Source organism: Syzygium oleosum, unplaced genomic scaffold (genome assembly GCF_021117445.2).
Source record: "Syzygium oleosum isolate NSW1041296 unplaced genomic scaffold, Sole_v2.1 Sole_v2.11, whole genome shotgun sequence".
Lineage (NCBI taxonomy): Eukaryota > Viridiplantae > Streptophyta > Magnoliopsida > Myrtales > Myrtaceae > Syzygium > Syzygium oleosum.
The window spans coordinates 8,360,711-8,385,492 of record NW_026607495.1 but is presented as its reverse complement, the minus strand read 5'-3'; the positions used below and the strand labels follow the sequence as shown (position 1 = coordinate 8,385,492).

General features: G+C 39.4%; 3 protein-coding genes across 8 annotated transcripts; all 3 read left to right on the top strand.

Moving 5' to 3' along the window:
* On the top strand, window positions 1-7,195 carry LOC115686690 (uncharacterized). Of its 5 annotated transcripts, none has more exons than XM_030612062.2 (16): window positions 1-155; window positions 1,219-1,320; window positions 1,400-1,507; window positions 1,976-2,011; window positions 2,170-2,280; window positions 2,421-2,525; window positions 2,601-2,719; window positions 3,240-3,341; window positions 3,705-3,821; window positions 3,905-3,970; window positions 4,267-4,333; window positions 5,128-5,181; window positions 6,043-6,135; window positions 6,280-6,306; window positions 6,460-6,495; window positions 6,660-7,195. In XM_030612062.2, exons 2-16 carry the CDS (start codon window positions 1,261-1,263, stop codon window positions 6,807-6,809), a joined length of 1,251 nt encoding a protein of 416 aa, XP_030467922.1. In that variant the 5' UTR covers window positions 1-155; window positions 1,219-1,260; the 3' UTR covers window positions 6,810-7,195. The 5 variants fall into 5 exon arrangements, with proteins under 5 accessions (XP_030467922.1, XP_056172084.1, XP_030467924.1 ...); XM_056316109.1 differs by having other exon boundaries at window positions 6,043-6,139; window positions 6,660-6,768; XM_030612064.2 differs by having other exon boundaries at window positions 8-155; window positions 1,222-1,320.
* Window positions 7,196-10,952: 3,757 nt separating this feature from the next.
* On the top strand, window positions 10,953-16,480 carry LOC115686731 (secretory carrier-associated membrane protein 3). 2 transcript variants are annotated; one of them, XM_030612118.2, is made up of 14 exons: window positions 10,953-11,113; window positions 11,241-11,321; window positions 11,684-11,743; window positions 12,430-12,555; window positions 12,652-12,714; window positions 13,162-13,195; window positions 13,487-13,609; window positions 14,707-14,769; window positions 14,866-14,959; window positions 15,261-15,306; window positions 15,391-15,458; window positions 15,847-15,895; window positions 16,033-16,098; window positions 16,212-16,480. In XM_030612118.2, the coding sequence occupies exons 2-14, from the start codon at window positions 11,265-11,267 to the stop codon at window positions 16,296-16,298; spliced, it is 936 nt and encodes a 311-aa protein (XP_030467978.1). In that variant the 5' UTR covers window positions 10,953-11,113; window positions 11,241-11,264; the 3' UTR covers window positions 16,299-16,480. The 2 variants fall into 2 exon arrangements, with proteins under 2 accessions (XP_030467978.1, XP_030467977.1); XM_030612117.2 differs by having other exon boundaries at window positions 10,976-11,113; window positions 11,235-11,321.
* Window positions 16,481-19,991: 3,511 nt separating this feature from the next.
* Window positions 19,992-20,663, top strand: LOC115686668 (glycine-rich cell wall structural protein 2-like). The gene has a single exon (XM_030612034.2). The coding sequence runs from the start codon at window positions 20,028-20,030 to the stop codon at window positions 20,511-20,513; it is 486 nt and encodes a 161-aa protein (XP_030467894.2). The 5' UTR covers window positions 19,992-20,027; the 3' UTR covers window positions 20,514-20,663.
* The last annotated feature ends 4,119 nt before the right edge of the window (window positions 20,664-24,782 follow it).

Below are 24,782 nucleotides of genomic sequence, written 5' to 3'. Positions count from 1 at the left end.
CTGATCCTGGCCCCCGCGCAGAGCCGCGCCGAGCCGAGAGAGGGAGAGAGAGGGGGGCTGATTGGAGCCGCGCCCATTTGAGCCGGGAGCTACGAATCGCCTCGGCAACCTCGCGATCGCGCGTTCGTTTCCGGCGGGCCTCCGGACGGCGGCAGGTGGGTGATTCCTTTGATCGCCTGAGCTCCCGAGGGGATTCTCTGCTTCATCCGAGAACACCCAGATAAAAAAAAGGGAGAGGGAGTAGAAAAGACCGTGGATTTCGATGGCGGATGTTTTCGGGTCCAGGGAGTTCGTTCTGGGTTCGTCTTGTTTTTTTTTTTTTTCGCGTTTCGGGAGTTTCGGTTGGTTTGGAGATTTCTTTTGAGATCCGAAGAAGGGAAAGATGAAAGAACTTGGCGCGATACTTGCATGCGGAGAATTCGTGAAGTTTCTTGTACTGTGTTCGGCAATCATTAGCAGTGTTGTCTTCGTCGGTGTTTGTCTACAACGATTAGATCTTCAATCAAAATATATGGAACTTGCTGTGTGATCCTGTTTTTTTATTCCTCGGAAAGCAAGGAATCGAGTCGATTAGTTGCGATGTTCGCTTGGTTGTCTTTACATTCTCTTTTGCTTTTTTAGTGGGGATTGTTCAAAATTAGATTTTTGAGGAGATTCTTTAGGTATGGTACCAGATTGGCATGTCTTCTGATGTCTTGTAAGGTTTTAGATGTGAAAATCTGAAGCGTATCTATGATTCCTCGTATGTTATTTCGGTCATGTCTGGCATTTTTTTAGCTCTCCTGTTGTCAGAGGAACTTTCTTCTTTTTGGCATCGAGACAATTTCTTTACCTGTAATCGTTCAAGCATGTGAGTTGCACTGGGCTTCTTGTGCTTTCACATACAAATTTATCATGCTATGCCCAAATTCATTCCTATCATGACGTTTCTTAAGCAGGCCACAATACTCATCATCTCGTTGGAAGTTGTTTTAGTGAGTTGGAGAAATCTTTGTTGGGTCATGATTTACTTCTTATACTTTCGCTTGTAAACTTTGGAAGATTTCTAGCTTTCCTATCAGTATTTCTCAATTGATTATTTTCAGAGGGAAAATGCGACAAATTTGTTAATTAACCCTTTCGAGAACACTAGTTTGGTGATAAAAACTGTCTCGGGTTTCTTAGCTTGAAAACTTGTTTGGAATGATTTCTGATTGGAGTGTATCTGTTTTGCCTCAGTAGTCACTTTGTTATGAGAGAAAGTAGAAGCATCTGTTGTCTATGAAGTCGTTCAAATCATGGAGACTTCTCTTGAGGAAAAAGAATGCATCCTTTGATGGGGTGAGTTTGATCTTTATTCCCTGTTCATAATTGGATGGCTTTGAACGGTTTTTCATGCTTATAAGTTTGATTGCCGTAGGGAAAATGCGGGATCAAGATGAAACAGCTACCGTTTATGGGGATCATCTGTGTAGTGATGTTGTTTATTGTATATAGAACGACCAAATATCAATACCGTCAGACGGAGGTGAGTTCCTCTATCAGTATTTGAATTTTATAATATATAATCTATGAAAATTAGCAGGGAAACAATAGACTTCAACCTGTATAGGTGAGTTCCTCTATCAGTATTTGAATTTTATAATATATAATCTATGAAAATTAGCAGGGAAACAATAGACTTCAACCTGTCTTCTTTTGGCTTTTATGGATCTTTAAGTCTGCCTAATAGTTAGGCTACAGCACTGATATGGTTTGAGGGATAAAATAAAGTAACAGAAAATAGTAGAATGCAATGTCTAGAAAAAATTCATTGAAATTTGCCCCTTCCTTCGTTGCTGGCTTCACCACTTGCCAGTTTTAATTTCATCTGGTTATGCTGTTGCTGTATCATCTCTAGACCTTCCAACGTTTACCTGTGAAGTTGAAGTTATGATTTATTCAATGCATCTTTTAGTGAGCTAATCCTTTTATTTTGCCTCCTTTGTTTGATCAGATGGAAATTAATTTACACCCTTTTGACACGCTAAAGGTACAAGTTCTACCTGATATTATTCACTTTTGCATTTATTACCTTTAGAGTTGAATTAGTGTTGCCGCTGAAGTTCATGATGCTTTTAAGGGATGGATGATGGCTTTCTGTGATGCTTTTGATGAGGCTCTTTTGTTGTCTTGTTTTGTTTCCTTCAGGATTCTCGGGGTCTTTCGCGGAGACTAGGCAGTCTTCCGCACGGCATCATACAAGCGAGATCAGATTTGGAGTTGAGACCGTTATGGTCAACAAGTAGTTCAAGGTCAAAGGTCAGACTTGGTGAATAGAATGCTTCCATTAAAGCTGATATGATTTATATAGATACTGAGATACTAGGGGTGCATTCGGCTTTACCATCAATTGCATTGCATGTCCCTGAACATGAATTGAGGCCTTTCGAAAATTTTAGGTTGATGTCTCTAGCAATGAGGTTGATAGTCGCAGCTACCGTAACTTACTGGCAATGCCTGTTGGGATCAAGCAAAAGCATAATGTCAATGCTATTGTCCAAAAGGTAATACTTTCAAGCTTATGATTTAAGATTGGCTATGGTTGAAGTGAGATTCACTACTTAATTTCTTGAATTCAGTTTCTTCCAGACAATTTCACGGTCATGCTATTCCATTATGATGGCAAAGTTGATGATTGGGGAGATCTTGGCTGGAGTAGCAAAGCCATTCATGTAGTTGCTCGAAACCAAACGAAATGGTGAGTCTGACCTTCAGCACTTTGAGTTTGAGATTGCTTATTAGGAATATGATTGCTTATTAGGAATATGCTCTGTGAGTTGAGTTCGAAAACTTAGGAACCAGTGCACTTTGCGAGGGAAAGCTGGTGTAGTGTGTAATTTAAGCAATGTCTATAGGTTCAGAAACTAAGTGAACTTTGTTAATTTAGCTGCAGAGTCTTATAACAAGTTTATCTTGCCATTGAACTATAAGTTTACAACTCATTTGACAAAAGTCCTATTTCTGGGAAGAGGTTTGAAAAGATTCAAGAGAGAACAAGTGCCTTCAATTAGTCTGAGCTGTGATTCTTTTCTTCTTGTTCTTGGCTAGCTGTGTGTTGTTTGAGATGATGATGTCGACCATTGTCTCGTCTTTTCTTTGAACTTATGAGTTGCTCTAGAAGTCTTCTTGTGCAATTCTTAAGCAACATATGCTTCTGCTAGTTCTCAGGCAAAACTTTGTGTCTCCAACTCACATTCCAATCAAACTTTCCGTTGCAGGTGGTTTGCAAAGCGTTTTCTACATCCCAGCGTTGTTTCAGTATACGATTACATATTTCTCTGGGATGAAGATTTGGGTGTGGAGAACTTCCATCCAGGGAGGTAATAGTAATGAGCATTTTTTAACATCATGTCCCTGCAATTGTTATCCATATTCTTATCTCCAACCTGTTTGCTCTCGACATGTTACTCTCAGTTTTTTTTTTTCGCGCAAATTTCTCTGCAATTTATTTTACTTTGTAAGTGTACCCTTGTAGTTGTAGAATCTTTTGGAATCTTCAGTTTGCTAAAACCACGTAAGCTTTATTGTTTTCCGAGGCTTCCACGAAAGGGAATGCAATTTTCTCTCCCCTTTCTCAGGGTTCTCTAGTTCCAATATGGCTTTTTCCCTCTGTTTTGTTAGCTCATACTCCCGAATGATCTGCGATTTTTCTCTGATTGTTTTCTTTTTCGGGCTGCTCCCAGATACCTGAAAATAGTGAAATCAGAAGGCTTGGAGATATCTCAGCCTGCTCTACATCCAAACTCGACAGATATACATCACAGGATAACAATTCGTTCAAGAACAAAGAAGCTTCATAGGTGAGTCAGATGTAATTGTGTAAGGTTCTTATGCTACTATGGCACGCAGTTTTGGAGGTACTTATGTCAAATGCATGATGCAGGAGGATATATGATGCAAGAGGCAGCACAAAGTGCACAAATGCCAGTTGGGGGCCGCCCTGCACCGGGTAAATATCACATGGGATGACAGTTAATTCTGTTTTACCTTGTTTTTTTCCTTTTCACTACAAGATTTGATGGATAATGTCATGGGCCTAATTCTGTTGCACAGTAGTAAAACCTTTTGATTACATTAATGGAGTTGGTGGAACAAGTGTTCTTATAGGAGCCTTTGTACAACAATGTCCCTCCGTCAATGTCATAATTCGTTGGTTGTCCGTGAATAAGAGAGTCAGAACGCGATGTCTTAAGATATTATTTGTTGGGAATTTGACAGTAATACACATTCTTTGGCTAACTGTAGATTTGTAGAGGGAATGGCTCCAGTTTTTTCAAGATCTGCTTGGTTTTGTACTTGGCATCTTTTGCAGGTATTATTATGTTTCTCGCCTATCTTCATTAGCATAACTCATGCTTTATTATTTAAGCACGTTAACGTGTCAATGGTCGTTTCTCCTTTTGAAATTACCGCTGACATGACAGTACAAGCAGTAGAGCTTTCACTTGATTCTGGAGCTTAATTCTTCATCCGCAAAAATCCTTGAAGAAGGGAGTCAACAAAGTCTTATGATCTATCCTTTTTCCAAATTTGCGAGCAGCTTTTCATGTACAATAAGCATTTTTTGGTCCTCAAATGTCATTGCTAATGCAGCCTGTTCGTTAGGTGATATTTGAGTTTTGCTTTTATGTAACTTTTGTTGTTATCACAAGTTAGGTCTGTAAGGCTTCAACCTCTAGGTGGTCAATTGATGACAGAGAAAGTGACCTGGATCCTTGGCGTTTCTGTTTAATTAGACTGGCATTATACCATACATCCGTGGTTCTCTTAACTGTTCTCATTCAAGATCTCTATTAGGATGAAAATGCTTTACTGTTCCTTCCCTTTTTGTTGATCCTTTTTTCCAGTAACAGCGAATCACTCTTCTACAAACTAGCTTAGTTCTGTTTATTTCGCTTTTCTTTTTGTTTTTAATGTGTCAGAAGATGATTATATCTTTGCCTTTGATCTTCGACAATTTGATTCATATGTAATACAGTAACGTTATCCCTTTAACCACTAAGAGCCTTCATTGGTCTAGAAAATTACAATCTTTAATGGCTTTGTTTGACTATATCTTTCACTTGGTAATAGAACATTAATCGCTCTTTAATTACTCTCTTCCAGAATGATCTAGTCCACGGATGGGGGATGGATATGAAACTCGGGTATTGTGCACAGGTAATACTCTAGTTCAAGCTGTCAACCTCTGCTTTAATGATTTGCGAATTATCTTTTCTTTTTTTCACAACCACCTGTGGCATAAGTACCTTCAAGTTTGGGTGTACTGTTGCATCATCTTCGAAGCATCATTTTGTTCTTGAGGATATGAAAGATTAATTAGAGGTCGAGAGATATTGGCAGAAGAGTGGGATAGGGTACTCTTCCTGAATTTGAATGTAAATAGTGAAACAAACTAGCACTAACTTCTTATTTATCGGGCGTATTATCTTTACTGAAATTTCATGACAAAAAGTTTGGCTGCTTGTGGAGGTTGCCATCATTTTTGTTCATTTTTCCCACTTTTCCTAGGATACACATCAGTTGAGAATGCTCACATGCAACGTGGAACCGTTTCCTTTTGAAAATCTAGTTTTATCAGCCACTGAATCAAGATGTAGTGACAAGGTTACAGGGTAGAGTTGGATCATTGGGGGGGCTTATAAACCTATCATTGTCAGAAAGCACTTCTTGTTATCAGAAGTGAAATTTTTTTTTCATGTAGTTTCATTTGGATTCTTCTTTTAAACCTTGAGCATCAAAATTGTTTTGCCTCTTCATTTAATCTCTACAATACGTTTGGAACAGCTGGTATTGTATCAGAATCAGCTACTATACCCCTGTTGGATTGGGTTGTGAAAGTGTATAGGGTCTAATATGTCCTCCCATATTTCTCCTTTATCCTAAGGTTAAAATTGCTGGTGTGCAGTCCGTTGTATTTAAATTCCAATTATAGGGAAGTGGAGTGACTTTATTGGCTTCATTTTGGGGGATCTACAAGGTCATGTATAAATTTCTGCTTTGCCGTAATTTATGGAACAGGGAGACCGTACGAAGAAGGTAGGAGTCATCGACAGCGAGTATATATTTCATAAGGGTATACAAACTTTAGGTGGAGGTGGTCCTGGAAAAAAGGTTGGTTTTTTCTTATCTTCCCTTTTTCCGGTTTTTTTTTTTTTGGTCGGATCCCTTTTTCCGGTTTGAATTGTTCCCTTGCTCTATAATTTTTCAATTGTTGTTTTCTTGTGCTAAGTATGTGCTTCGTTTTACAATTCTCAGGGTTCAAATTCAGAAGAGTTAACAAAGGTAAATATCGATGTGTGTATGACCTTACCTTCATTGTACTATAAAAATCACGACATTAAGCGACCACAAAAAAAAAAAAAAAACATCACGGCAGTCACTATTTCCATTACTTAGTGGTGAGGCTGATGAGCTTACTGGTTCCTTGTCTTGCAGAGACACAGCGCTTCATCAGTTGACATGCGAGCAGAGGTGAGACCCATTCCTTTGCTATTTATTCCTTCTTCAGGGCTATTCCAAATTTGGTTGTATTGAAAAGGAAAGACGTCTTCCAATGCTTTAAGCACGCCTAGTTGAGAGGGGAGAAAGAAATTACACGGGACTCTTATTTGGACGTTGCCTGTGTCTCTGAGCAGATTCGGAGACAATCGACATGGGAGCTTCAAGTCTTTAAAGAGCGGTGGAATAAAGCCGTGGAGATGGACAAGGATTGGATCGACCCGTTTCCTAAAGACACATTTATAAGAGATGAAAAGCGTCGAAAGCATAGGCGGCATCATCAATGAATGCCAAACCCAATGGCCCTGGGGAGCAGCTTGGCAATGTTAGGTTCGTCTCGGCCACACTCGCGATTCTGGTCTCATCTATACTTGTAACTTCTTCTTTAGTTCTTGTAGCATGCCATTTGATGTCGGCAATTAAATTCATTGTTTCTCAACTTGCTCGGTTTTGGTCTTCGGCCATGTGAAAATTTTGCCCTTCACATATCTCTCTAGCCCAGCATAATCCCCCAGGTGTAGCACATCTCAATTTTATTGGGTATACCATATGATCATTGAAGCAAATTAGAGTTGTGATTAGAGAGAGCACTCTTGTTCTGCATGATCCAAAGATCAAATGGCTATACAGAACTCCACTACTTTACATTGGTTATGCCTCGATTGTTCTCTGATGGGTTGCAGTTGTATTATTCCCGAGTAAAGCGATTCGCGGTTCTTGTAAAGTCAAGAGTGCCCGAGCATCCGAGCCCGTTAAACCTTGCCGTCGGCGATTAACTTATGAATGGCTGAATCTGAAAAAATTCCAGTTTTGTGGGTGAAAACTAGTCCTGCTCATCAAATGGGCGGGTTCAGCACAAGCTCTTCTTGGACATTCCTCGAGGACGGGTGTAATCGTGGTAGTGTCATGGTAGTTTCTGAAATTTTTATTCGGTTTTTCTCGGAAACTCTTTGAATTTCGCTCAATGTAATCATAATGTAATCATTTCGTAAGTGAAGCGCCATGCCAGCTTGTTGCGCATTGCCGCAATCACCACTTGTGCTTAATCTCAGACCAGCTCTCTCTTGTCTTCTCTCTTTCTTTGTGCTCAACCTCGGTAGGAGGTGTCGTTCTAGCCAAGCGACGGCCCGTGGTGCGGCGGCAAGGTGGTGGAGCTTGGCTACACAACGACCACGATGGACAAACAAATGTGACACGATATACCCTTCAACAATTTCAACAACTTTTTCGTTAGTCTACTTAACGGAAGGATGATATTGAACCTAATTCAAAAAGTTCAGCGATTTCGTTAGCCCACTTAACGGAAAAATGAGATTGAACCTAATTCAAAAAGTTCGGCGATTAAGTTAAATCGAAAGGAAGTTTAGGGGAAGTTTGGGAGACTGTGTTGAAATCCCGAGCAAAAATTTAGAGATTATTCGTGATATTATCTTTATGAATAAAATCAAATTTAAAGATGTATGGTGGACTATTAAACACAATTTTTTTGCCTTTGAGCTTGACCAACATCTCTCCAAATTAGGGGTGAGCGGTTCCCGGTCCGGTCCGGTCCAACCCAAGAATCGGGAACCGGATTGGGAGGACCGGTTTCCATTTTCTAGGACCGGGGACCGGACCGGCTAGTCTTGGGACTGTGGACCGGACCGGATCATCGGTCGGTCCGGTTCCAATGTGACCAATATTAAATATTATTTGTGAACCGGGAACCGATTGTTCCGTTCTTTTCTTTATAGTTCTGATTTGATCCCATAAGGCCATGGAAAAAATTGAAAAAATATATATAATATATGAAAAAATTGAACAATTGGTTCCAATGGGATCAATATTATATATATGAAAAAAATTGAAAAATATATATTTATCGGTCCGGTCCGGTTCCCACCCTAGAATCGGGAACTAGACCGCCCGAAATCCAGTTCCACTTTTAGGAACTGGGAACCGGACTGATATTCCCGAGAACTGGACCAAATCGGTCGGTTCGGTCTAGTCCGATCTGGTCCCGATTTGGGTAGTCCATCTTGCTCACCCCTACTTTAAATTAGCACAAGCCGAGACAATTCTTGGTGCCCATTCAAATTGTTACAGCTAATTCAAATTTGAAAAAAAGGGAATGGAGAAACATTCCTTTTGGACACAAGGGTTCTATGGATTTGAAATGGGTCTGCTGTTGCCTTTTGATTTCTATGCGGACAAACGTACGGAGCTCAAACTTAGCTGTCTGCTGTCTGTTGTCATATGCTGACCTCGCATTGTTTAGACCACCTTCTTGATTTGTTGACAATAACAATAATTTTTTTCTTTAGATTCTTGAAAAAACAAATTACAGTTAGTTGGGTTTTCCTTATGGTGTCCCAAGAATGTCAACGATGTCCCTAGGACAACTACTACAATGCAAGAAAAAAATATGCATATAGTAAATTAACCACGTATGTTTAGGGGTTTAGGGAGTGAGCCGCCAAAGGATTCGCCAAGTTGATGAAACGTCTAGGTATTTGCACCACCGATGTGATCGTATCTCTTAAAAAATTGAGTCGGAAGTAATTCTTTATGAATCCTCCGATTTCGATACGAATGACTCGCCTTTAATTGATATTATCATTTACGAAAGCTGACCTGAGTAACGGGTATATAAGTCAACGTCCATGAAACTGGCTAAGTGGACAAAGCAATCGATCCGGACATGGCAAATTCCGTGTTCGAATCAAAAGGGTCTCCCTTTCATAATAGATTCAGGGCAGAGGCCACCTCTCTCTCGAGCGAAACCCTTATTTCATGTTCGCAGACAGAACGATTTTGGCGCATTTATAGGGAATTTCGTTGTCGAGCTAAAAGGTTCGGATGACCCGACATCGTGATAAACGGCACCAGCGGCGTGCCGGAAAAGTTAAAACGAAAGAAGAAGCATAGGAAGGAATGAAAGGGCTTGGCCAGGCAGGCAGGCAGACTATAGAAAGGACCAACAAATCAAACATCGAAAGGGCCGGAAGTCAACATCCACAATTGATTTTCAAATGATTATACATGAAATGTTGAACTTTCCGAAGGAGAGGTCAAAAGTGGAGCGCGTCGTCCTGTTCCCCGCAAAATTTTTATTTCAATTATCACGAGGATTTTCATTTGGGAAAAATAATGTATTTTCACATTTGCATCTAGAAAGTGGGGCCCCGTACGGAACAGCTCCAAGAGAAGATACATCACAAAGGCTAAAAATAAATAAATAGTATAGATAAAAAAAATAAAAAAGGAGAACACTAATCAACCACTCTATAAGAGTAGCTACTAAAGAGATAATGTCGTATAGGATATTTGCCTATGGATTAGCCCTAATCTAATGGTGTTAGGTGAGGTTCGATGGAACACAATTCAGGAGGTCTTTTTAGGAGCTCCAACGTTCCAATCTCGAGATTAGTATGGACGACCCAATTTTCAAAAAAAAAAAAAATTCCTTGACATGGAAAAATAAAATTTGGGTTCATGGAATTACATATATAAAAGCTATGTTGGCCGACATCGGGCGCAACAAGCAACCCCGATTTTAGGGTCCCTGAGGCCGGCAACCTTGGATTCGAGGTCTAGAGCGTCAGCCCATGTCAATTCGACAGGTGGAGAGAGAGAGAGATGTGGGACGATGGCTAGGCGATGCTCGAACATCGAACCATGGTAGAGCTCGCGGGCTGGTCTTCGATTGTAGAGCTTGACGATATGATAAGACTGCCATGGATAGGATCGTCCCTTGATGTGCTCGCGCTCTTTTTCTCCTCCATGGATGGATCTCCGCGATTTTCAGCAAAAAGTTCCTTTACCTCCTCCATCATCTCCTTGCTAGCTTTTTCTTTCCAATTGTTTACGACCCTTATCCTATCCGGATATATTCTATTGTGAGATTTTTTGTCTGAATTATATCCGGAATTCAAGTCTCCCAAACGCCGGATAGTAGATTATATCCGGTCTACCAAACCTAAAAGGGTTTGCTAAATTCAGATTATGCAATAAATAAAAAAAAAGAAGAGAGACTAGGTGATCATCAACATGACTTGCGAAATACATTTTCCTAGTTCGCTTTTTAAAATTTTCTGCCACGTAATTTTTTTAATTTCTTCGGCGAACACAATGCATCGACATGAACCGCACATATTGTACTTTTTTTTAATGTAATCGTGTTTGGATCAATACTGTCCAAACGCAAGTTGATGATGCATGGAGTTTGATTAACAAAGTAAAGTGACAAATTCTAATTTCTCAAGTTTTTATTACATGACCAAGGAATTTTTATTTCTATAAAAAGAAATAAGCAGGAACAGGAGAAAGGAAGAAATGAATTAGGACACAATCTGTGTTTTTTTTTCACACATAAAACGACACGAAGCTATCATCAGGGAAAGGAGAAAACGAAGCTGTCTACCCCTCCCTCTCTCTCTCTTCTCTCTCTAACATTTCAAGGCGTACGTATTCGTCCGCGGGGGGACCGAAGACAAGTCCTCTCTCTCTAGAAATTCAACACCCCTCCTTTCCTCTCTCTAGAAGCGCTTAACTTTCGAGGAAAGGCTCGAGCTTTTCCACAGTTGGGGGCGCGTTTTGAATTCCGTCTTCGGTAAGCAATTCTCTCTCTCTCTCTCTCGCTTCCCCTGTTTCGTCCTTCGATTCCATCGGAGGGTGTTTCTTACTCCTCTGTCTCTCTCTCTGTCTCTCTCCGTGTGTGTGTGTGTCCGTGGTTGCAGAGCTGAGACGAAGCATCTTGGGCGATGGCCGGCCGGTACGACAAGAACCCCTTCGACGAAGAGGAAGTCAACCCTTTCTCTGTAAGCTCCTCCCCCGCGGGTTTTACCCGCAATTCAAGCGCGACCCAGTTGCTAATTTCGGACTTTGAGCGTCTTTCGTTTGGTTGATTCGGTAGTTTAGGACCGATATGGGCACTGGGTGATCAGGAGAGGACGGGTGAATGATAACTGAGTGTCTTGATCTAAGTTTCCTGGCGAAGGACCGAGCTTTTTTGGGTTGAATTGCGGGGATGTGTAGTTGCTCTGGATGTTTGAGTGGAATCGTGCTTGAATTGTTGTTGTGATTAGTTGATTGATTAGATCTGCATATGAATTCTTTCGCTTTTTCGTTTGCTTGTGCTATTTGTTGGGTCAGATTGTTCTTATTTGACTTTGACTATCAGGACCCAGCTGTCAGGAGCAAACCTTCCTCAAACTATGGTGGGGGTGCGTTTTACACCTCGGTAAATGCTAAAATTCAAGTGAACTTTTCATCTTTACTGTATTATGCCCTCTGCGATTTGTAGCTCGATTGTATAGTTTGGGATTTTTTCCGTTCAATTTTAAGGTAGGGTCGCGTTTTATACCTCGGTAAATGCTAAAATTCAAGTGAACTTTTCGTCTTTACTGTATTATGCCCTCTGCAATTTGTAGCTCAATTGGATATTTTGCGATTTTTTCCGTTCAATTTTACGGTGGGGGTGCATTTTACACCTCGGTAAATGCTAAAATTCAAGTGAACTTTTCGTCTTTACTGTATTATGCTCTCTGCGGTTTGAAGCTCGATTGGATAGTTCGGGATTTTTTTCATTCAATTTTACGAGATGATCTTTTCCAAGTGGATACTTACGTTTGGTGGGTGATAATAGCTTCAGCTAGTTATTTTATTTATTCGATTTTTGAATATAAAATCTGGTCATTGTTCATGGAGTTTGGGATTCCACTTGCTGGGATTATCTCATCAATTTCTGGTGATTTTACCGGCATTTGTTCCGTCATGCATCGAGCACATCATCACCCATTAAGCAACCACTGGATTTTATTTACTCTCTCGGGGTTTGTATCACGGCACTAGGGTGCAATTTCTTGCTCTAGTTGCATGCTTATCCTTTTCTTTTTTCTGTTCCTCACATTATATGGCTTTTGCCAGAGTACTGGGGGTGTACCACCAGCTTCGAACTCAAGGCTTTCGCCACTTCCCCCAGAACCTGCAGACTTTTATGATCGTGGTGCAACAATTGATATTCCTCTTGACACAGCAGGATCAGGTCATCAGGTTGGTCATAGAATTTAGATGTGCATTTTTATTTGGTCTTTCTTTATTTGGAAGTTATTGTCTGGTCATCTTATCGGTCATTAATCCTCAATATAGGACTTGAAAAGGAAGGAGAAGGAGCTCCAAGCTAAGGAGGCTGAACTGAAGAGAAGGGAAAAGGTTATTGCACTTCTTGTTATCAGCATGTACACGTCTTTCTTTGGATTGCCCTCTACGGAAGATATAGGAAATTCTTGGAAGATAAAACAATGAAAGACAAATGGGAGGATTCACTGCTAACTTGCGATAAAGCGGTGCCCGTCGGTTTTAGTGAAATTTATTTCATGAATTCTCTGCTATAACAATTATGGTGACTCGTTTTCTCTCTGGCAGAAGACACGTGATGATTCTAATTCTCTACTAGGTTTAACTTGACTTATGTAATGAGCATCCACAAGTGAGTGGTAATGGTGAATAGCATCATTACAAAATTACCCTAAAACAGAAGAATAGTATGTAACATGGGTTTGGAAATCTTAGACTCTTAGGTTATACATAACAGGCGCTGTACTCATTGGTGTAGTGTCCCTGTTGATGTGGTGTTTCTTCTGCTTCTGGTGCTTGCAGGAAGTTCGACGGAGAGAAGAAGCTGCAGCTCGAGGTAATTGAGTTATGGAACACTGGTCCTATATTGTCGGGGAATTTATATATTTAGTTCTCCCTGTAACTTCAGACGTGTGTTACTATTTCCTTCGGAAAATTGTTAGTTGATTCTCCATCTGATGGCCTGTGGGTTATCAAGGGATATCTTATCACGTTCAGATCAATACATTGGCATATTCTGTACGATATTCAAGATGTTGCTCACTTCATTTGCTCTAAGCAATGAGTAATGTCATTTGGGCTATTTTCTTCGTCTGACATGGTTATGTGAATTGCAATCTTTTTGCAGCTGGTATTGTTCTTGAGGAGAAAAATTGGCCCCCATTTCTCCCCATTATCCACCACGACATTGCAAATGAAATTCCAATTCATCTTCAGAGGCTACAATATGTTGCATTCACAACATATCTAGGTATGTAAAAGTTGATTGATTCTCCTCTTGAGGTGACAAGATATTTCCCATGGCATTTGACTGCTAGTAGGCTTGTGCTGCACTTTTGGACTCTGAAATACTAAGTTTTTGAAAGATTATTCTGGGGTGAACTTGCCCAAAATCATATATAAGATATTGTGTCCTTTTGGTTTGCTGAGTATTATAATTGGATCTTGTATATCATCTGTTCGATTGCCAGCCGGAGTCAACGGAAGTTTGTTTTTCGCTGTAGTGTGTCAATTTTCCTGCCATCTTGTGGTGCATGATTAGGATTGGGAAGAGTGTGGATGAAGTATTGCCAAAGCTAGGGTAACCAAAAAGTTGAACAACTTTTTTGTGGGCTCAGTGGATCTGAAAGAGGAGGGGGGCGGGCGGGAGGGGAGGGGGTTTTTGTGTGTGCACTGTACACACTAGTTTTTTCTCAGCAAGTCTGACATAAGAAGAGGTTAACAGTGAATACAGTATCCTTGTGGATGTGGGATGTCATTGTCAAAACCTAAATTAATTAAGTTTTGCATGTTGTGTTATGAGCTGCCATCTGTACCATTTTAACTGGCTGTGAGGCGTAGCTGAGGCTTTTCATTATGGTTGAAATTTTTGGCTTTAGTTGCTTTTGGCGATTTGACTTTTGTTTCGTAATTCACAAGGAGTTGTCAATGATAATATTAACAGTAAATATCTCCAAGCCGAAGGCTTTACATTTTACATTTTACTTGGTTCTTTTTCTAGGGTTTGAAATTTGACTTCTAGGTAAATCTCAAGCTTGTGAAATATCCAATTAATCATATGGATCAATATGGTAGTTTTTGCACTTGATGGCATGGGAATCATACTTGTTCGATTTTATGATCCACGCTCAGATGTCTGTTCCTTAACCGCTAACCCAAACTTATAGGGTTAACGAGACCATTTCTGCATTGCCTGATTGTCTCTTGCTTATTTAAGATATTAAGTTGTTGCGTATGCTTGAAAACAGCTCGAGTGATTCTTTTGGTTATCTTTACTGATAGTTTAATTAAACACAATAAGTATGCTCCAGTACATGCTCCAAAATAATTCAAATTTATACTATGCAGGATTGGTGCTATGTCTGTTTTGGAACATAATAGCCGTGACCACAGCATGGATTAAGGGGGAAGGTTAGTGTGCAGTGAAGATTAGTTTACTTCATGCACATGCTGGGGCAATCAATTTGTGAGATTTCCCCTTATCCGAGTTCTTGGCTCTTTTCTTAGGTGTTAAAATCTGGTTCCTTGCAATCATCTACTTCATCTCGGGAGTTCCAGGTGGTTACTTTCTGTGGTATCGCCCACTTTACCGTGCATTTAGGTATGTCGTTCTGCTGCTCCTAGATGGGTTTTTTTTATGCCTCGCTTTCGTCCAAATCTACTAAGTTACGTTATGTCTCCCTTGCTTTGCAATGATCTCAGAGGATAGTATGCCAGCTTTGACTATTTTTTGCTGATAGTCAATCCCGTGTCTATTGGTCTTACATTGTTAAAAAGTCAGTTGGCCAATTGCTGATCATCGAACCAGTTGGTTCCGTCATTGTGTTAGGAACACTAATATGAAGTTCGTTTGACTTTTCATGTTCTTTTATGTGACATGTTATTTGCATAATTCTTTGCAGGACTGATAGTGCTATAAGGTTTGGCTGGTTCTTCCTGTTCTACTTGGTAAGTTAGCCAGACTTGCAACATAGTTTGTCATTTCAACAATTTTCTCTTGCTCTGATCAATTTTTTGTCCTTGTACCTGCAGCTCCATATAGGCTTTTGCATTGTTGCTGCAGTTGCTCCCCCAATAATATTCAAAGGAAAATCTCTCGCGTAAGCCAGCCACTATGATCTATGATTCATGTTCCAACTTCATTGTGACGATTTTAGTTTTCACTTGGTAAATTGCGGACGCTATTAAGGTCTTGGGTCACAGGAAAATATGGCACCTCGTAGCTTTCCATTCCTTTTGCATTTTTAGATATCTTCCCTAAATCTGAACATTCTTTCAAGTGTTGGTCGGTCTGGGAATAGAGTCCCCTCGCTTTTATAACCTGTTTATTAGCTTATTTCCCTCCTTTATGCAAGATTTTCTGCTAAATTACTAATTTGCTTATGCTTTAATAAGCATTCATCATAATTAGTTTATGGGGTACAACTAGTAAGTGCACAATAATATCCTTTCCGGCGAATTTCTGACCTTCTTGCATTTTCTAAACAGGGGCATATTGGCAGCAATTGATCTTACAAACAAAGCTGCCATAGTTGCGGTAAAATCTCCCATTTATTTCGTCTACGCATTTGTCTCGGGGCACAGTGAATGTTTGTCTACCTTTTTGCCAAGATTAATGATAATTAAGCTACCAACGAAGTCATTCCGGACTAATGCACTTTCATCCTTTTGCAGATCTTCTATTTCATTGGCTTCGGGCTATTCTGTTTGGAGACTGTGCTTAGCATCTGGGTTATTCAGGTCCTTTCTTTCTCCTTTCTTTGTGCCAGAAAACCTATCAAATGCATCTGTTGCCTTCATTTAAAGCTTTCATCAAAGTTACTCAAATTTTTTGTTGACACCTTCGGTTGCAGCAAGTGTACATGTACTTCCGGGGAAGCGGTAAAGCCAATGAGATGAAGCGCGATGCTGCGAGAGGCGCTATGAGAGCGGCATTGTAAGGCAGAATCCGAAAGCACGATGAGTCGGTTGGTTTCACTCGTGTTCATACTCGTTTGTGTGGTTACCCTTTGTGGTTAGTGATGTTTTGTTGAAAGCAAGATTACGCATTTTCGCTCAACTCGAGAGATCATTACTGAAATTCCATTGTTGTAATCAGTGTAATGTAGAGCTTTGTTGTTTTTACTAGTCTCATAGTGTTGAACCATACATTGAGTCTGAAGTTGTTATTAAAAGTGCGAGAATTGTTCCCCCAAGCAGGCTTTACTGGTGTAAAACTGGCGTAAACCGGCACGGCACAAAACCAAGGATTCGAAATTGCTGACTTACAAACCACTTACATGTGTGTTTCTTTCGGTGTAAAAGATTTTCAGGAGATGGTTTTTCGACTTTCATGTTTTTGGTTCACAGGAAATATATGGTCGATGGAAAAGACAATTTACGGTCAAAGAAATATCTACACTTGAAATAAGGAAAATGTGTGCATCAATTTTCACTTCTTACTTAATGCAGCGACGAGCGGATTTTGACATTTTCTTGGTCTACAATATGAAATTTCCACAATGTTTTTAATATACTCTTTAGATTTGAATACTATACTTTCAAGGCAAATCTGAATGAGGTTGGGAAATCATTAGATGCTTTCGGAATAAACCGTCGGGAGCATTTCGAGAGATTGCTAAGATGGAGCCAGTGCCGATGACTTGTGAGCAAATTAAGACATATCATTTGTTCTGCGTTAGATCACGTCCTCAATGCCAGATTTCTTTCGCCAAACACTCTCGACGCGCGCAACCTTAGCGCGAACTTTCTCAATGTTCACGAATCGAAGCAAGGTGCACATGAATGTACAACCCAAGATGAGACGACATGACTGTACTTCCGTTCGAAGCACTTTATGATTTGTCCAAATTGTCATATGCTCTAACAAAAGGGGAAAACCTTAAATGCACGACCGTAACTTCTTGATGATAAGCACTTGCCGGGTGATGGAAACATGTAAAAAAAATTAATTTGATGCAACTATTGTTTCAGACAAATGTGGCATAGGGCCTTCATTAATCGTCCGGGCCGTCCAACCCCACCTCTCAACTACCATCTCTAAAGTCAAATTAAAGCCTTTAATGCCCCCAAAATGTCAAATTGAAGAGACCCACTTCGCTTTCCCCACGAAGACTATTGATCCCTGACGGTGCTGTTTCACGAAAAATAAATAATTTAGAAAATATTTTGGATAAAAGTTACCAAAAATTTCAAATATGCCCACTGCAATACATTTGCCATAAACTTTTTTCTATGATACTAAACTATCAAAATTATATATGTGTGACACATTTATCCTTTATCAAAGTTCAGTTAAAAAATCTGCCTATATTGACGCTGAAAAGCAAATGATGTCAAGTGAAATAAAAAAAACATTATTTTGACTGAAAAATCATTTAACAAAATCTTGATGGAAGGTAAATGTGTCACATAGGTACAAGTTTGGGGTTTTTTATGTCACAAGAAAAAGTTTAGGGTAGTTGTGTCACAGTGAGCATATAGAAAAAAAATTAGGGTAATTGTGTTACTGCGAACATAGTCTGGGGCTATTTGTGGCATTTTCCAAAAAATGATCGTTTGTATTACTAACAAAAATGAATGGACGGAAAATATTTTCATCGTTTGTGAAAAATGTTTAGACATATAAATTATTGTCGATAATAGAAACATCTTTCATTGGCTAATTTATTTTAAGCAATATAAGTGGATACTTTTAGAAAAATGCTTTTCAAATCATTTATTTTCCGTGAAACAAGCGCATCCTAATACAATAATCGAAGTCATAATAATTTATATGAACATCTATGTATTTTTCTTGTCTAAGCTGTAGGGTATGGGCTCATAAGCCATGATTAACTTAAAGTTAACCACACCTTTAGATATCGATAATGATTTTTCACTGTACAATATATAACTGCTAAGGAGTACCCTCCTATGCCCTTATTATCAACATCGTTACAATGTGACAATCCTTACAAATTCAAGAATTGGTAATAAACTTACGAGGATTTGAAAATTGTTCTCTTCCTGTTCATATCCTTTCATGCACTTTCCAACATTATGATGAGGAAACATGTCTTGAACGGAGAAAAATTACTAAGGATTACTTTGCTTCCGGAAAAATCGAAATCGAAAAAAGAAAGTAGGGGCAGCAAATGTGTGTAATTCAACTATTGAGCTATGCCTAATCGAGATATTTTTAGTCAAATTGTTAGATGCGTATGTACGAGATTATGTCTCAACATGTTAAACGTATTGTGTCATGTAATCCATTTAATATACTGTGTTGTGTTAGGGTTTCGAGAGTACGCCACGAATAAATGTGTCGTGTTTACAGTAGGCCAAAATTTGACATGACGCGACTATGACATGTACATATACGGATTTGTTTGTTGGTCAGACACGTACATGTACGAGTTGATCCATCAGAAAGGGGATTTTTCTATCTTTAGTAAAGAGCACATATCTCTTTTTTTTTTCCCTTTCATTCCTCCTTTCTGGTGAAGAGTCATAAGTGAAACAAAAAAGGAAAGTTGCACCAAAAGGCCTAATTTTGTACGAGGGATGCGATCTAGTCTTGTCCGGTTGGTGCATTCAAATCTCAAAACCTTTTTTTTCAAAAAAAATAAAATGGAAGCATATGAGTCCTTTCAATTCGCATTAGGTCTACAATGAAGATTATTTCTTACCATTAGGTAAATAATTTTTCGTGAGATGACTTGATTGCACTCTTTCGAAAAAGGATTTAAGACTTTATTACTATAAATGAAAGGTTTATGATCGCTTGCTTCCTATACACAAGGTGTACGATTTTAATAACTTTTCTTTAAAAAAAAACGTGTAAATAGGACTTATTTCATTATCATAATCTGCTATAATTTTCATTGTATTACTATGTTCTAGGAGTGAGAAATGTACTTGCATACTTCCTACTAATACATATATTTATGGGATAAGTATATTGAAAGTCCTAAATTTGTTACAAAAGTACAATCAAGTCCTAAAGTTTGTTACGAAAGTGCAATTGAGTCCTAAAACTTTCAAAAAGTGCAATCAATGGAAGGACTTGATTCGACCAATTTGACAAGTTTTAGGATTTGATTGTACTTTTTGAAAGTTTTAGGACTGAATTGCACTTTTTAAAAGTTTTAGGACTCGATTGCACTTTCACGACAAGTTTTAAGATTTGATTGCACTTTTTGATAGATTTATGACTCAATAGCACTTTCGTGATAAGTTTTAAGACTTCCAGTGCACTTATTCATATATTTATACATTTTAACAAGGATCTTACACATACAAATGATCACGAGCTCTATCTAATCACATCGCGAATCGCATCTTTTCACAACTTTAGTCGTAAACCAAAACCCTAAGTTCATAAAATACTTTTCCCCTATAAAGCAACTCACCGGATAAGAACATTAAGTACGACAAATATCTACATTTCATTAACTGTATAATTAATTGCACGGTGCACAAGGCTTGTGCATGTACTAATGTAAGTAAATGAACTTAGTACGTGTGCTCGGCCTACCCCTTTGTCAATACCTCAACTGTCCCCAGCCACCATTAATGGCTCTTTACCCTTTTCTTCCTCCACTTCCACCGTTTGCCCCCCACTTAAATATTCCCCCAATGCAATCACAGCTTCCATCTCGTCAAATTCCACCACCACCATCACCACGATGAAGAACAAAGCCACCACCACCATCACCACCACCACCACCACCGCCCTCTCCCTCCTGGCCATCCTCTTGCTGCTCATCTCGACCGCCTCCCTCGCCTCGGGCCGGCCCGGCTCGTCCGGATCCGACCGCAAGTCAGCCAAGGGGAAGGGGCACGCGGACGATGACGGGCCCGGCGGGTTCTTTGGCCCGGGGGGCGGCAGCGGCGGGTTCGGGGACATACCCGGGCTCGGGAACGGGTGGGGCAGCGGGATCGGCGGCGGGTACGGGGCTGGGTACGGGGGTCCCGGCGGGGGTTACTCCAAGGGAGGCGTGATTAGGCCCACCGTGGTGTGCAAGGACAAGGGCCCGTGCTACCAGAAGAAGCTGACGTGCCCGGCCAAGTGCTTCACCTCCTACAGCCGCTCCGGGAAGGGTTATGGCGCCGGGGGCGGCGGCGGCGGCTGCACGATGGATTGCAAGAAGAAGTGTATCGCTTATTGCTGAAAATGAGTGAGGTAAGGCATGTGTAAGAGAGGGGTTTCCTAGGACTACTCTCAGAATGCTACAATATGTATTGTGTAAGCGATCGTTTTGATGCTGTTTCATTATGTAAGCTGCTTTTGGCCGAGATCAGTTTACTCTATAGTTCTACTACTCTGGTCTTTGAAGGTTTAGCAAAATATGGCCATTATCAAATAAATGGTGTGCTAGCATATTAACATATGGGTTTTCTTCATTATATTTATTGATTTATTTTTTAAAAAAAATTCGTGAGGAGACTTTGGTTCTTGATGCACTATGTATACTATTGAAGAAAATTTAGGCAATTTTTTTTCCTTTTTTTGTGGTTGAAAATCAAGGAAAAAGATATGTAGTGGAGCAAAAAGTAGGATAGCCAGGGGTGGCGGGGGTGGGACTTTGGGGTTCTGATGGGAGCTTTGATGGATATCTTTCTTGAGTGGATTTAACGGGACCCATCAAAATGCATGACTAGATTACTTCTTCTTTTTTTTTTTTCAAAATAACATTTCATTCATTTTTACAAGAGAAAAATCATGCCATTCAACTACAAACAAGACAAATTCTAGACAACTTCAAAACAAAATAAACTCTATATAAACAAGATAAATCGCCAGAATATGGATAAGAGTTACCTGTTCAAAAAGTAAATTTATGACTTCTTCAAACTAAAATCGGTGGCCGTTAGTACACACCGAGATCTCCATATATTATTACGGCTTTGCTTTTCGGTTGTGCGCTCCTGGACGGTAAATGGTGAAAAAAGGGCATAATATTGGGTGGATAATGGGGTAACTTTGTCCATAAATTGTGAATCATCGTACGAAAAAAGTAACATGTGTATGATAATGATTCAAGACGTTCAAAGTGCCTTTTGCGTTGTCTACGGCGTTTTCGATGTACGTGTGGTCAAAAAGTTTTAGACCCTTTTTCACGGGGTGGCATGCTTCTTTCTTCCTTTATTATTATTGTTGTTGTTGTTATTATTTTTCAGTTTTGGTGGAACTTTTTCAGAATTTGCAGTTACATAACCATCACGATAACTTTGCACGATCAAACCCATCACGATTAGTATTGTTATTAATATTAATATTAATATTATTATTATTATTATAACATGGAGTGGTTGAACCTTTGTGGTTCGGCTATCATTCGTTGAACTACACAAATTATGCGATCCACATGCATTGATTTATATATAGAATCTACCGGATCCGACCAAAATACTTTACCAGTCAACCTGTCTCCTCCGGAATTTAGCCGATGATAAGGCATCGACCGTCTTTAAACCGAACTAGAAGAGTCCTCTCCCCGCTGAATAATTTGCTCGATCTTCACTTGATTGAAGGAATGATACTATTGATGGTCGCAGTATTCTTGTTCGAAATTCAAGAGTACCCCCGTATTATTCTTTTCAAAATGGCCCCTTTATACTTTTAGAGAGAGTCAGAGAGAGAGAGAGAGCGCGCGAGTGAGCGAGCGACTTGCCTCGGGGCTGCAACCTCCGCCTAGGCTCATGACCACCTCATGGTGGCGGCACGCTATAAAATCTGAAACCCGTGTGGAGAGAGAGAGAGAGAGGATGGCTGCTGTCACTTGAGACCGCAAGGGTCATGACCACCCACGGGGTGGTAGCGAGCCGTGTCATGCAGGGTGATTGAGACATTAATTTTAGGTCCTACACCCCAAAATAGAAAATCCCGGGTAGATTTGGCCCGGAAAAGATCCAGGTCGACGTCTTTTTAAGGCATTCGGCTCACATCAGCAAAATCCATTACCAATACGTTTCGAGACGAATATCCCACTTCAAAAGGCACAAGAACTCTTCTGAACAAAAAAAAGTAAAAAGAGTAGGAGACCGATTTTTGAAGGGGACAGCGATTCGAGCCCCACGTCCGGAAACCGAACTCCGAGTCGGCTCATGCCGAGAGGGGGCACGCCCCGTGCCGGCCACTCCGGCGGAGCCGTGGTGACGGGCCGATCCATTTCGTGAAGATCTATATTCAAAGGGGTCAGTCTACGGCTGTGGTACCCAGCTGCAGATGATTATACAGACAAAGGACATATCTGCATGTCATTTACTACCTCCCAGGACGAAGGAGCGCAGCAGACGCGGTTCATTCATCTTGACGCAGAAACGCGTGGGGCCGAATTGAATCGATTTGCATTGATGGATATTTCGATAAGCCGGGGGAAGAAAAAAAAAGGGTAGATTCATAACTTTACTTACCCCAAAAAATAAAAATAATGTAAATCACAGGGAGCAATTCTTTTGTTTGTTTGGGGAGTTTATAAAAATCTTATTAAAAAAAGAGTTTTAATATTACGAAAAACCCTAAACTAGTACATTTGTAATAAATTTACCAAAAACTAATTTTTTGACAACCAAAAATCCCAAATTGGTACGCTTGAGATAAATTTACCATAAATTAATTTTTCGATCACAAAAAACCCCAAACTGGTACATTTGTAACAAATTTACCATCCGTTAAATTGGATTAATACAACGAAAAATCACAAACTGGTACACCTGCGATAAACAGAGGTAAAACCCCAAACTGCTATACCCTTCAACTGCCACGTGTTATCCAACTCATAAATTTGACGGTAAAATTTAACGGAAACTAACGGAGAGTAAAATTATCACCGGTGTAGGGGTAAATTTGTCGCAAGCATACTAGTTTAGGGTTTTTTTCGTAATATTAACCCTAAAAAAAGTTACAAATCGACACATTGGGTATCTAGTGACTCGGATTGGATGGGGCTATTTCCGCTCCCTATATGACTAAGCCCACTCGTTTTCTACTAGATAGACAAGATTGACCTTAATGGTTTTCATATTTGCACATTTTCCTTTCACTTAGTCATTTTCTTTCTATGGTTTTTCATGGAATTTAAACTTATTGATATCTAATAAATAAAAATTAGTCTTTTCTCCATCATTGCTATTATAACTCATTTATTCTTTGTCCGTCCTTTCTTTTTTTTTGTTTTTGTCTTGTCATACTCTAACTCTTGTCTTGTCATACTCTAACTCTTAACTCACTTTCAAACTTTTGTCCTGCCTCTTTAGAGAGCATGAGAGTTGAATCCCACATCTGAAACTAAACGTCCCCACCCCAACTCTCCGAGAAGATGGGGATTCAAACTCTCCACCTCCCCCTTCCCATGTGGGAAGGGTGACCACTGGGGTAACCCCCAGCGGTTTGTCCGTCCTATCTCAGAAGCTCATTTTTTAGTGAACTTTTTATTTTTCAATTTCATTAGTCTAAAAAAAATATAAATTCCGTTAATTTACTATGTCAAAGAATTTTTATTTTTTCCTTACTATTGATGGGACACTTTTACACGAGCATGTATGACGTTATAAGAGTATATAAAATACACTAAAGGCATTGACATGAAAAGGTTATTCACACAAGGCATCTTTGATATTTTTTCGTGAGTACTCCCTGAATGATATATATTTATGTCAAATCCCAAATGAATGAAATTTCATTGGCATCTAAAAAAAGTTCTTATTTTATGCAAAGTTTTTCTATCATTAAATTTGATTTTTAAAGCTTCACGTTCGGGAATGTAATTGTGATTTTGTTTTGTAAAATCTTCAGAGAGATTTTGTTTTGTTTTTTATTTTTTTGCACCCGATCATCCCGTTATATATATGTATATAAAAGACAATTGTAAGAAATAATTTGATGGTGATATACACAACAAAAATGAAAGTTTATAAACATGTGACCCTGTTAAAAGGGTTGTTTACATTAACATTTTTCTAGATTTTACTTGACAATTATTACGTAAATTTTCTCGACAACATATAAAAGAATTAGGTTTCTTGGAATTTCACTTCTTGAAAAATCTAATTTCTACAGAAGTAAAATCTAAAAAAAAATAGAAAACATAGTGCCTCTAAATATTTGGTTTTCAATTGGTTTTGTAAGATCGGTGTGAGAATTTAGGATTTAGGGATTGACTGTTTTGAAAGGAAAATGTCATTTCTTGTAAATAGGAACAAGAGGATAATTGATGAAAATATAAAACATGTTTATTGGTATTTCCGTGGGTTATTCATTTATGGATCTTCCAATAAAAGAAGGCAATCAAATACATGGGCCTTGATCCAAAATAGTTGGCTGGCCCGATGAAATTATATGTTGGCACTTATTGAGACTTGGAATCTTGTACAAAATAGCCCAATAGGAGTTCATTTTGTTTTTATATTTACCCACTATAGTACTTTTGAGCATAAGC

What these genes read in the sequence shown, in the direction of transcription:
- LOC115686731 (XM_030612118.2), top strand. Translation starts at nt 11,265, where the DNA reads ATGGCCGGCCGGTACGACAAGAACCCCTTCGACGAAGAGGAAGTCAAC. An exon ending in AGAAGAAGCTGCAGCTCGAG is followed by an intron (nt 13,196 to 13,486) that starts GTAATTGAGTTA and finishes ATCTTTTTGCAG; the next exon opens with CTGGTATTGTTCTTGAGGAG. An exon ending in AGCATGGATTAAGGGGGAAG is followed by an intron (nt 14,770 to 14,865) that starts GTTAGTGTGCAG and finishes CTCTTTTCTTAG; the next exon opens with GTGTTAAAATCTGGTTCCTT.
- LOC115686690 (XM_030612062.2), top strand. Translation starts at nt 1,261, where the DNA reads ATGAAGTCGTTCAAATCATGGAGACTTCTCTTGAGGAAAAAGAATGCA. An exon ending in TCAATGCTATTGTCCAAAAG is followed by an intron (nt 2,526 to 2,600) that starts GTAATACTTTCA and finishes TCTTGAATTCAG; the next exon opens with TTTCTTCCAGACAATTTCAC. An exon ending in GCTCGAAACCAAACGAAATG is followed by an intron (nt 2,720 to 3,239) that starts GTGAGTCTGACC and finishes TTTCCGTTGCAG; the next exon opens with GTGGTTTGCAAAGCGTTTTC.
- LOC115686668 (XM_030612034.2), top strand. Translation starts at nt 20,028, where the DNA reads ATGAAGAACAAAGCCACCACCACCATCACCACCACCACCACCACCGCC.